This window comes from Eptatretus burgeri, chromosome 9 (genome assembly GCF_056783735.1).
Source record: "Eptatretus burgeri isolate ZD-2024b chromosome 9, Ebu_testis_v1, whole genome shotgun sequence".
In the NCBI taxonomy this organism is placed as follows: domain Eukaryota; kingdom Metazoa; phylum Chordata; class Myxini; order Myxiniformes; family Myxinidae; genus Eptatretus; species Eptatretus burgeri.
The window spans coordinates 42,500,220-42,512,593 of NC_140969.1; the positions used below are offsets into that span (position 1 = coordinate 42,500,220).

Genomic DNA, 12,374 nt, shown 5'->3' on the forward strand with positions numbered 1-12,374 from the left:
CATGGACTAAATAAGTGTTGGAATCTGGGGTGAAATCTGAAAATTTGAAGAAATTAGCAATTCTTACAACTGAGTGTATTTATACTTCACATACCGGAGTGTGAAGTAGAAATACGGAATTTATCCATAATGGAAGTGTAAATACATCTCAAAAAATACCGAGGAGTTTATTGAATATTGCAATCAAAAATCTCAAATCAAACCTATCTCTTACTTTCGTTCTCAATTTGTAAAATTCTTATTTTGAAATGTAATAAAAGCAAACTGTGAGTGGATATAAGTATCAAACAAAGCACAGCACAAGGCGACCGTGATGGTTTGATTCATCTTCCATTATGCTGATTATTGCTTTGGATTGCCTGTCTCATTCTATTATAAAGTCAGGCATTAACACCAAACCTGGTCTGAAGAGAGAGAGAGAGAGAGAGAGAGAGAGAGAGAGAGAGAGAGAGAGAGAGAGAGAGAGAGAGAGAGAGAGAGAGAGAGAGAGAGAGAGAGAGAGAGAGAGAGAGAGAGAGAGAGAGAGAGAGAGAGAGAGAGAGAGAGAGAGAGAGAGAGAGAGAGAGAGAGAGAGAGAGAGAGAGAGAGAGAGAGAGAGAGAGAGAGAGAGAGAGAGAGAGAGAGAGAGAGAGAGAGAGAGAGAGAGAGAGAGAGAGAGAGAGAGAGAGATATATATATATATATATATATATATATATGCAGACATGACAGGAGAATGGAGAGAGGGAGAGAGGAGAGAAGAGAGGTGGGGGGAGAGAGGGGATGGGAGGAGGGGAGGAGTGGAGAAGAGAGAGAGGTGGAAAGGGTGAGGGAGTGAGGAGGGAGGAGGGAGGGTGAGCAAGGAGGGAAGAGTGAGGAGTGGGAGGGGAGAGAGTGGAGGGAGGGGAGGGAGAGAAGGGGAAGTGATGAGGAGGGGTGATGAAGGGGTTGCAAGGAAGGGATAGTAAGGAAGGGGAGAAGAGGGGAGGGAGGAGAGGGGAGGGGTGAGAGTGAGAGGAGGAAAGGAGAGAAAGAGAGAAAGAGAGAAAGAGAGAAAGAGAGAAAGAGAGAAAGAGAGAAAGAGAGAAAGAGAGAAAGAGAGAAAGAGAGAAAGAGAGAAAGAGAGAAAGAGAGAAGAGAGAAAGAGAGAAAGAGAGAAAGAGAGAAAGAGAGAAAGAGAGAAAGAGAGAAAGAGAGAAAGAGAGAAAGAGAGAAAGAGAGAAAGAGAGAAAGAGAGAAAGAGAGAAAGAGAGAAAGAGAGAAAGAGAGAAAGAGAGAAAGAGAGAAAGAGAGAAAGAGAGAAAAGAGAGAGAGAGAGAGAAAGAGAGAAAGAGAGAAAGAGAGAAAGAGAGAAAGAGAGAAAGAGAGAAAGAGAGAAAGAGAGAGAGAGAGAGAGAGAGAGAGAGAGAGAGAGAGAGAGAGAGAGAGAGAGAGAGAGAGAGAGAGAGAGAGAGAGAGAGAGAGGAATGAGGATGAGGGGTGAGGAAGGGGGAGCTAGGAAGGAGAGGAGAGGAGAGAAAATCAAAATTGGAATAAGAAAGAGATATATGGATCGGTAGAGTCACAAGTCAGCTTCATCATTGTTTTGGGGAACAATTTCTAAGTATCTCCCCAAACGATCCACAAACTTGCTGCTCAAATCTGGGGCTCGTCATGATACAAACATTTGCATCAGGTTTGTTAAAACTTTTAAAATTCTTTAATTGGCTTCCAGTTGGCCTATTTGGTGTTGTGATCCAAGTCAGATGCGACAGCAGAGAACACGCAATATAAATGAGAAATTATAATAATTATATTGTGGACAAGGGAAAGGAAGATGTGGAAAAAAACTCAAACGTAAACAAAAGACGAAGGTATTAAAAATAAAGTCCACTAATTGGTCAAGTTATGGCTTTGTTTGTGGAATACTTGTCTCATCATTCTGTGAACCAGATTTGAATCCCGTATACTGTGTCGATTTATGTAAACGTACACACATTTATGCATGTGGACCTTGTCTTTCATCTAATATAACGATGTACTCTGTAAGATCTTCAACGAGCCTCAGTATGACTAAGAATAGGATGTAGAGGTTGCTTTAGCTTGGTGATTGTACACCTTTGGTTCATAAGCTTCTTCCTGAAGTTCAAATCAAACTATGCAGGAATCATGGAACTGAGATAATAACCTATCCACCCCCAAAATCCACCCATGTAAAAAATCAAATACACAGAAAACATATCATGGGTGCAGGTAAAATTTCAAGCGGATTACAGAACTGTACCTGCAGTAAGCAAATTGGAAATAAGAAGATAGATTTAAATTGGTGCAAACCGCTTCAGTATACCCAATGTCCTTCCTTCCATCCGTCCATAAAAAGTGAATAAGAAGAGCCATTCAAACGCACCATGTTTCATTCGATAATAGTTTGTTGTTGTTTAGTTTTTCTTGTGTTGTTTAGTTTTTTTGTGTTATTGTTTATTTGCATCAGAACAGTAAGGTCACCCCGCCTTTTGGGGAAGTAACCGTCATTCCACCTCGGAGGGCCACTTTTTAAGCAGTGTAGATGCTTCACTGCACAACTTCCTTCCGATACGGTGCAACTTTTTGTTTTTTTCTGGGATATTTGACAAAATAACAAATAATAAAAAAGGAGGTGGGTACAAAACAAAGGAAATGAGCGAGGACGATCAACTAGTATTTTTTGTATTTTTAATTTGGCCTTTTCTTACACGCGCCCTTCTCCTTCGGGAACGACGTGGTGTCACAACTAAATTAACTTTATTACTGAGTTATTATCCCCCCCCGCCCCCCCCGGAGGGAGGGAGCGGGATACAGTATTGTAATCGTCCGGTTTGTTTGTTACTTGGCGAAATTTTCGATTTTGTTAAGTATGTTGGTCTGTTCCGTTTGTTGGTTTGTTTGTTTGCTAGTCCGGTCATCTACAGCCCAAACGGCTGGACCAGTCATTGTTAAATTTTTACACCTGATAGGCAATCCACCTGAGACGGTCCGCGTCCAAACCCCGTCTTAATCGGACTAAACGTCACGACGTGACGTCACACAACGTGAAAACACATTTTTGGACATAACTCAGTGACCGGAAGTCGTGGAGACTTCCGGTTGACGCCAAATTAAACTTCATTCAAATATCTAAATGATTACTAAATGCATCTTATTACAAATTACGCATAGTTTTCGCAAGCGTATGACGTCAAAGTTTTGCCTATTGACATCATTAAAAAAAAATTTACGCTCGTGTGCAGCCGAAACTACTGAAGCAATCGTTCTCAAATTTTAACACGTGATAGCCAATCTTTCTGAAATAGTCTGGGATCAAATCACGTCATAATCACACTTAACGTCATGACGTTACATCAAAAAAGGTGAAAACAAGCTTTTGAACATAACTCAGTAACCGGAAGTCGTAGCGACTTCCTGTTTCCGGCAAAACAAACTTCAATGGAATATCTAAATGTTTTAAAATGCATGTTAGTACAAATTACGCAGTTTTCGCAAGCGTATGACGTCAAAGTTTTTAGTTATTAGCATGATTTAAAAAAAATTCTATTCGTTCTACAGGTCACAATTCTTAACTGATTTGGATGAAATTTTAACAGCTGATAGAAATCCACAGTGCAAAAAGATATGTGACTTTTGGTGATGTTCAAGATCAGGATCTGGATTCTGCATCACTTTATATTGTTGCCCATTATAAACCAATGGGGAATTTTGTGAATTACACATGGCTATTTCTCAAAGAGTTTTGCACTTATTATATTGAAAATTATACTGTCTATTTATGCATGTAATATTAACATGTGCACAAAGTTTGATCGAAATTGACCCAAGGTCAAGGTCAGGGTCACCCAAAACATGAAAAACACATATAAAATACATTTTTTTGTTTTAGAACACATTTCAAACCTGTACTGATAACGGGATCGTAAAGCTGGCTGAAAAGCAATGTTCCTCGGTATTTTCAAATATTTTCTACGATCAGAATGAAGGCAACAAGCACCGATGATAAGTTGTTGAATGTCACATGGTGGCTTTAAATGAGTTGTGAAAATTTTCAATCTGCTGCCGTCACCATGACAACGCGCGCCTGATAATTGTTATTTGTGACGTCGCGTCATTTTATCAATGTACGAACAAATAAACACCACGCATTCCATGACATTACAGCTTGGACCACCACACGGAAAGGTCAACTAATTCGCCAAGTGTCGTGCTAAGCACGATTTTTCATTTGTTGGGTAGTAGATCTCGTCGAAAAAAAAAAATTTCAATTTTTTATTTTTTTTGAGATTACTTCTACCTTTATTATCAGTATTTAAAATGGGGATTTCAGTTAATACAATAGCGATTTCGATGAAACTTGGTTGGTAGGTTCATACCATGACCTAGTTGTGTGCAAATGAGAACCGTTGCTATGGACACCACCGTTGCCTCGCAACGGGACTTTGAAATTTTAGAAAAATCATAAAAAATTGATTTTTTCGAAAATCAAAAATCGGGCCACGAGCGACTGTGGGCAGTACATTCAGCCATATTGTCAAACATTTCCAGCCGGATCCTATGAAAACTGTCGGAGAAGATAGACTTTGAATGAACCCTGGTCGAAAACAATAAAACAAGCCAGTAGGCGACATGGCTGCTCGCTCTAGAGTCTAGATGGAAAGCTGGCCGACGCGACTCGCCGATATTCATGTACATGCTATCAATCAATTTAGCACAATAAATATGATTATCACAGCCCTCTTAGTTTGCGCCCAGAAACGCACCTTGTGAAATTTCAGGCATGTTTCTAAAGATACTCTAACAAATGGCAGCCCTTGTAATTCCATTTATCTATTCGCTAAAGATTTTATTTTTTTATATGATGCTGTAAGACATTCTACTTGGGCACAAAAAAAAACAGGTCCCTCGGAGGTCCAGTTTCGGAGGGTATTGATTTTTTTTGTACAGTCCACAATAAGTGCACGATGTACGATAAAGTATTTTAGCTGTTGCTAAGCAACGGAGGTGTGCATAGCAACCATTCATTTTTGTGTACATGCTCGCCACATTGTACACATTTCACCCAAGTTTCATCAAAATCAGACTCTTTCTCTTAGAGATATTCACAATTAACACTTTCTGAAATGTTTGACATGTACTCGCCCAAAACCTATCTCCTCCTACAAATATTTTTTGTTAGGGCAACAAATTGGCATGAAGGGAGCGAGATAGATTGCACACAGAACTCTAAGTTCGTTTTTTCGATTTTTTTTTTCGATTTTTTGACCACTTTAAAGGGCCGTTGCTATGCTGTTGCTTGGGTCCAGGGTCCCATATTCGAAAGCACATGATTCCCAGAAATATTGGTCCTACCTACCAAATTTCATTGGAATAGGTTGAGTGGTTTAGCCCCGAGGCTTGACCAAAGTTTCGCGGACAGACAGACAGATGGAAATGTCCAGAATAAGGGTGCTCGAATAGCAGCCAAAAACAAAGTTTGTTATATCTCAGAGACTATGAGTCAGATATCCATGAAACTGGTATGGTAGGTTCATGGTATGTCCTAGTTATGTGTGAGAAAGAACTGTTGCTATGGACCCCTCCGTTGCCTAGCAACAGCTGAAAAACCTCTAAATGTGGGGGTATTTTAACGAAAAAACAATCTGCAGCATTAACCCTTGAAGCTAGAATCATGAATTTTCTTGTGCTTAATCCTCAGATCATTCCCCATCGAATGGGTCCATCGCGTCAGGTTCTATTGGGTAGGCGACTACCCATGTCCGCCTACCGGCTTGTCTGTCTGTCTGTTAGCAACTTTACGGCAAAACGGCTTTAGCAAACACTATCAAATTTAATCCACAGGTGGGCAATGAACCTTGGACGACCCCATTAACTTTTGGGTTCAATTGGATCAAAGGTCAAGGTCAAGGTTATGAAAATATCAAAATCGTTTTTCGCTCATAACTTCGTCAAAAATGGTTTAATTGACTTCAAACTAAGACTAAAATATTCCTTATTCTATTTCTTATAATCAACATTCAGGTTAAGGATGTATCAAATTAAAATTTGATCCCCAAAATAACTTTATGCCTTAAATGGGTGGGATTTGTTGTGCCTGGCACCAATTGTCTTTATTATGATGTAAATAATAATATTATAATGTCACTTGCAACTAAAACCATCGTTATATCATCGTGCTGGTATTTCAACTCTCCCAATGGCACCACCCCCCCAATCACCCCCCCTTCCAGGCTGTCACCGTGGGTGGACCACCCTCCCCGCACCCCCCTAAATGCGCCAATGTGTCTCATTCCTGTGTTCGTGAGATGAGTTTGCTTCACTGAAGGCTTGGAAAATATGAACTACACAGTCACACAACTGAACGCTTTGTTGGCCGATGACGATTTTGAATAGTGGAAAACAAACGTGTAACTGTTTACTTGCAAATGTGCTGTACTTGATTAGATTTGCAATAACGGTATTTAATTAGGCTTTGTGTTTCATTAAGCATGTGAGTTACGAGGGGGTGGCATTTTGACATCTCGCCCCGAGTGGCATTTTTCCTCGATATGCCACTGCTCTCACGGACTAATTAAAGTATATAACTGAAAAATGGCTTCGGGTCCTGTTGACTCAATCTCGTGGACTAAATAAGTGTCTAAATCTGGAGTGAAATTCGCGATTCTTACAACTAAGTATATTTATGTAAGCAAAGCTGTCATCCCTCGTGCTGCACTGTTGTCTTTATTCATACCTCCATAGGATAGGGTGTGGGACCATGTTCATTCCACTGGGACCTGCGATACTTGTCGGAACCCCGAAGATTTTAATTATCTGTTTTAAAAAAATTCCCTCCATATGATGGACCCAGATTGAGTCTATTTCAAAGTGTGAAAGAGGCGAGGATTGGCGTGTCGGATCTGCCAAGCATTTTCAGCCATTTGAACCAGAAGCATTCCCGACTTTGCAAGGCGGTTCTGAGATTTTTCAAAAAGAGAATGAAGGCTCCTTTATTCACTGGTGTTATGTCGGGGCTTGTGGTGCATATAGAGCCTCGGGGCTCCGAAAACATCATAAAACTTCAAAAGAAGAATAAGATCCCCTCATATTCAGTGAAGCGATGGGTGGTTATTTGCTCGCGACGGTGGTATTTTGAGAGAGACGGTGCAACCCTATGGTGGTCACACACATCTTTTTACGACGTGGTAAGGTGAAGTGAACGACAAGGTATTACATGCGCAGTTCAGTCACAGGCACTGCGTGTTAATTCACGGGCAAAAACAAAAAATACAAGAGAATATGTGTGTGTGTGTGTGTGTGTGTGTGTGTGTGTGTGTGTGTGTGTGTGTGTGTGTGTGTGTGTGTGTGTGTGTGTGTGTGTTCGTTCAGTCCCACGCCATGGTACAATGTTAATTCACGGGCAAAAAAATAATAAAAGAGAGTGTGTGTGTGTGTGTTGTTGGTTGTTATCTCCATTTGCAGGTTTCAGAATGTGGAACGGAGTCCTCACCAAACACTGTTGATTATTCTCAGTGTGTGTGTGTGTGTGTGTGTGTGTGTGTGTGTGTGTGTGTGTGTGTGTGTGTGTGTGTGTGTGTGTGTGTGTGTGTGTGTGTGTGTGTGTGTGTGTGTGTGTGTGTGTGTGTATTTTGTGACTTCCTCACAATTCCTCACTTATAAACACATGATCCACCACCTGTTGAGGGGATAGAATGGCATGGGAGGAGGCAGGCGAAGGCGTGGAAGGAGGCAGGGGAAGGCGTGGGAGGAGGCAGGGGAAGGTTTGGGAGGGTGGAGGGGTAGGGGAGGGAGGAGAGAGGGAGGAAGGGAGGGAGGAGTGGGGTGGAAGGAGGTAGGAGGAGGAAGGGGAAGGTGTGGAGTGGAGGTCTGGAGGAGGGTGGGTTGGAGTGGGAAGGGGTGGGGTGGGAGCCAGGAGGGAAGTGGGTGGTGTGGGAAGAGGCAGGGGATCCGGTGGGATGAGGGAAGGAAGAGGTGCAAGGAGGAACCCGGCGTGGTAGGTATCCTTGCTCGAACACCCTCTTCATCCTCTCTCACCTCCCTCTCTCCCTCCCCTCCCCCTCTCTCTCCTCCCTCTCTTCTCTCTCTCTCTCTCTCTCTCTCTCTCTCTCTCTCTCTCTCTCTCTCTTTCCATTCTCTCTCCCTCCCCCCCTCCCCCTTTCTCGTTCCCCCCTCTGTTAATATCGAAGGGATGGGTTGTATTTGCTGGTAGTTAATAAACAGGATAATTGCGGAACAAAAGAGCACATGTGCAGGCAAATGAAGCACTGGCAGGACTGATAAGCATGGCTGATGGTTAAAGGCACATAGAAGGTGTTAGTATAGGACGATTAACAAAATGAGTCTTTGTGCTTGTCATTAACATGAATTAACATCTACCCACGTTGTGACAACACGCACAGCTTGGCTGGTTGGTCAATTTCTTAATCTAAGGAATGCAGCTGCATGTGCTCAGTCTCGAGAGATTCCTCCCCTTCCTTCCCTCCTCTTCTCCAACAAAACTACATTTGGAGGTGGAACGTGGTAGGCGGCTGGGAACATTGATTTGCAAGTGGGGAATGGGAACCTGGAGGGAGTTATTTCATTGGAAGCTTTTACCCAATCCAATTGTCCAATACCTGGGTCGAGATAAAGTGTTTTCTTTTTTAATTGACAGATTCAGGATGTTAAAATGAGGTAGCAAGAGACCTCGGTGGAGAGGATTCAAAGTAATGAACAAGAGGAAATGTCAACAGAAGAACAATACAAATAGCCTTCCATAATTTGTACACTGAGAAGAATGAATATCAAACAGCATTTTATGAGAATGATTGTAGAGAGAGAGAGAGAGAGAGAGAGAGAGAGAGAGAGAGAGAGAGAGAGAGAGAGAGAGAGAGAGAGAGAGAGTGAGAGAGTGAGAGAGTGAGAGAGTGAGAGAGAGATAGAGATAGAGATAGAGATAGAGATAGAGATAGAGATAGAGATAGAGATAGAGATAGAGATAGAGATAGAGATAGAGATAGAGATAGAGATAGAGATATAGAAAAAAAAACATACAAATACAGGAACATCAGTACTGTTCAAATACCTGAGTTTGGTTCGCACTCCTCGAGGTCCTCATCGTCACTTGGACATTCGGCAGACGCCACTAGGATGTCATCTGCGTTCTGGGGAAATATGCAGACACACACATACAAAGGCTTTTGTTTTGTGCAGCCTACAGTTAAATGTTTCATATCGCTTTTCACTCATTTCCAATTAAAACGAAGCTTCCAATTACATGTAAATCACAAAGTTGTTCTGAGTATTGTATGAGCTTACCCACTCACCTTTCAAGCTGGATAAAAGGAGAAAACTTTTGTGGCTATTCCATTGAACTGGTTCATTAAGTAGTTTGTAAATTTTATTTTCCTTCCTTTGTGTCCAAGTTCACTCCAAAGTACTTCTATTCTCATTTATATTTCTTGCCCGCATTCTCTCAGTTGATGTTTTCCACTCATGTTTGTGCTTCATAACTTTTAAAAAGCTACTTTGATTTGTACAAACTTCAGTTTCGAAAATCATTGCACGCTGCACATTTGAATCTTCTAAATAAGAGAATAAAATAAGGAAAGGATGATCACATTATCCCATTTTATATCATTTATTTTTTAATTCACCAACATTTAGTGGAAATAGCTGTAAATGGACTGTGTGTAATGGAAGCATGTGGTTTTGAAAGCTAACAAAAAACGAGCAGCACAAGGAAGGTGGGTGGGAAGGAGAAAGCATGTCCACAGGGCATTACTCTAAGTGTAAACCATCACCAAAAGGGCGAGTGCCAAATGGTCACAGATTTTCACGTTCACACCAGACCTGGTCCGACAAATAGCTTTTATATTGGAAAAGACAAAAATATATGACAAAACCGAGCACACGCACTTTACCCAAAGTATACGTCAATGCTTGTCGAAACAATGAAAATACACTTTTCATCAAAGGCTAAAGTGCCATGTTTTACAAGCTTGCTCATTGTTTTAGTCTGAGATGCCTTAAAAAGTTGAGTAAAAATGGTCAATATGAAACTTTTTGGAAAACAAAATTACCACTGACTTAAAAGCAAAGGCCATGATGAAGGCAAGTGTGCTAGATAAAAGAAAACCATCACGAGTAGGGATATAAAAGTAAGGGGTCGACATAGGGAGAAAGGGAGAGAAAGGGGGAAGGAGAGGGGGTGAGAGGGGGTGAGAGGGAGAGGGGGTGAGAGGGAGAGAGGGAGAGAGAGAAAAGGGGAGGATAGAGGGGTTGGAAGGGACCATGATAAAACAGGAACAGTCAGACATACGGAAGGGGTTTCATTCCAGCACATTCTGTAGATGTTTTTGGGAGAGTTGGTTTTGCCCCAACCAAGCATGAGATGAAACCCATCAAACATCCCAGTGGAAGAGATGAGAGCGAGGGTGGGTTGAGGGTGATGATATATTTTTCACTTTGATAGCAGGTGAAGTGAGCTTTGGGATTGCATGCTCTCAATATCTGAGCATGTCAATGACAATTCAAAGAACATAGGTGCCTGACAGGTACATATTTTTGATGATGTGAGCATCTCATTTGTGGAAATAAAAATAATTTTCTTAACGATGGCCGGTCCTATTTGGATACTCATGCTTGCCAATTCCTTTCATCAAGTGGCCATAAGGCATTAGTGTTCAAACAGATAACCTTCCCATATATTGAGAGATATCACCTCGATCTGGTATTGCCATTTTTCTGTTGCAATGTTCTGAGCTACAATACATTCGTCATGTCATGAAGACTGCAATGCAGAACAATCAATGCAATGCACCATAAATGACGATGATGAATGTGTCAACGACATCCAGTGTTACTCAGGAAAGGCTAGAGAGTCTGAACCATAAGCAGAGTGTTACAAGATATATGTAGAGAGCTTCAGGGGCCATGGGCTGGGAAGAAACGTCTCCTGTGAGCGATGAACAATGCTTTAGTGGTGACGGTTAGACAAGTGAAACAAGACGAGCAGGAAGCAGAAGTGCGGGCAGGTTTGAAAGGAGAACGTTTTGGCAGAAAGACAGGGAGTTGGTGTCAACTGAGTGCCAAGATGCTAAATGGCCATTTGATGCTGCGGTGTGTGAATTATGGAGGTAATGGAGGGGCAACACTCCTAAAACGATACTGCAAGCTAGAAAGCTTTGCCAGGTGACTAGTCAGGAGCAGTCTTTTATGGTTCTTCGTGAGGTTATTTTTTTAGTAACACACAAGGCTCAAGGAAGATCAAAACATACCTGGCAGCCATATTATGATTAAAGCAAGAAAAAGTAAAACAGCAAGAAAACTAAATGTCATATGAGCAGAGGTGTGCAATGAGATTATCACTGAAAAAATGGCGACATCTCTAACCCTCCTCTCCCCCACCATATTTTTGTCAATTGTTTAGTTCCTCCATGAATCCAATCCCTCATACCTTTTCCCCACCCCAATACCGTTGTCCACCACACTCCCTTACACGCTACCCCAATATTGTTGCTTGCCACACTCCCACAACCATCATCACCTCCTAACACCACTCCATTTCTCCATCTTTCCTTCATGTTCTCATCCTTTTTTTCTTGACATCATTCCCCCAATACAGAGATGACATAATACACAGACCAAATGTTGGCCCCAGATTTCTTCAAGTAAAAATCAAACCACTTGTAATACTTAAAATATCAAAAACTTTTTTTCTCACAAATAACCTTTAACACAACAAATGAGAGTGTTTTAAAATCTTAATACCTTTTCTTCGAGCTGTTCTTCCAGATAATCTTTCAGGTAATAAAAGGTATTCTTACAGATGTTCCAGATATTCTTCTCAAACTTTGTTATCATTAATGTTTCAAGAAAAATATGTTTCAGATATATATTTAAGATTAATGTGATGACCCAAAATACATCCACATCTTCCAAAAATGCTAAATTGGTTTATATTTCCTTACTTATTATGTAGAACCCTGATTTTTAGTCCTCATAATATATACTAAGGCAAAGCCATCAATGCATTTTCTCTTCTTAAAATCCCTTATATTTTCTTTCCCAATAATGCTTCCAGAAATCTCATTATCCCCACTAAGTGGGTAATATTCTTCCTTACAATAATGATTTAATTGTTGTAGGTCTCGCAAGTTCATTAAAAATGACCAATTATACCCACAAATAATAAACATCATATCCTCAAAGTTGTATTATCACATGAACTGCATGCCCTTTTTCATAAAATCAAATTCCAAGTGAGACATTGAATTCTGTCTTACCTGGTATTGCAGTTTGCATTTCTGTGTTTTTAGAACGAGAAACACCCACTCCCCACAGAAGATAGTGAGGATGGGGGGAGGGGGGTTGATCACGTGTACATGCATACTATGTGGATGGCAGTTTGT

At 41.1% G+C, this 12,374-nt stretch overlaps 1 protein-coding gene and 1 long non-coding RNA gene across 15 annotated transcripts in view; one reads left to right on the forward strand and one right to left on the reverse strand.

The window, feature by feature from the left end:
• The window catches only part of LOC147020022 (neurexin-1-like), a 1,432,118-nt gene that overhangs the window by 27,957 nt on the left and 1,391,787 nt on the right, over positions 1-12,374 (reverse strand). For all 13 annotated transcript variants that reach the window (XM_085894958.1, XM_085894955.1, XM_085894959.1 and 10 more), the window contains one exon: positions 9,047-9,125. In XM_085894958.1, the coding sequence (XP_085751084.1) occupies positions 9,047-9,125 (79 nt within the window). The remainder of the gene's footprint in view (positions 1-9,046; positions 9,126-12,374) is intronic.
• Positions 7,897-12,374, forward strand: part of LOC147020023 (uncharacterized) — a 73,362-nt gene continuing 68,884 nt past the window's right edge. For both annotated transcript variants that reach the window (XR_015061607.1, XR_015061606.1), the window contains exon 1: positions 7,897-7,975. This is a non-coding gene — a long non-coding RNA (uncharacterized LOC147020023). The remainder of the gene's footprint in view (positions 7,976-12,374) is intronic.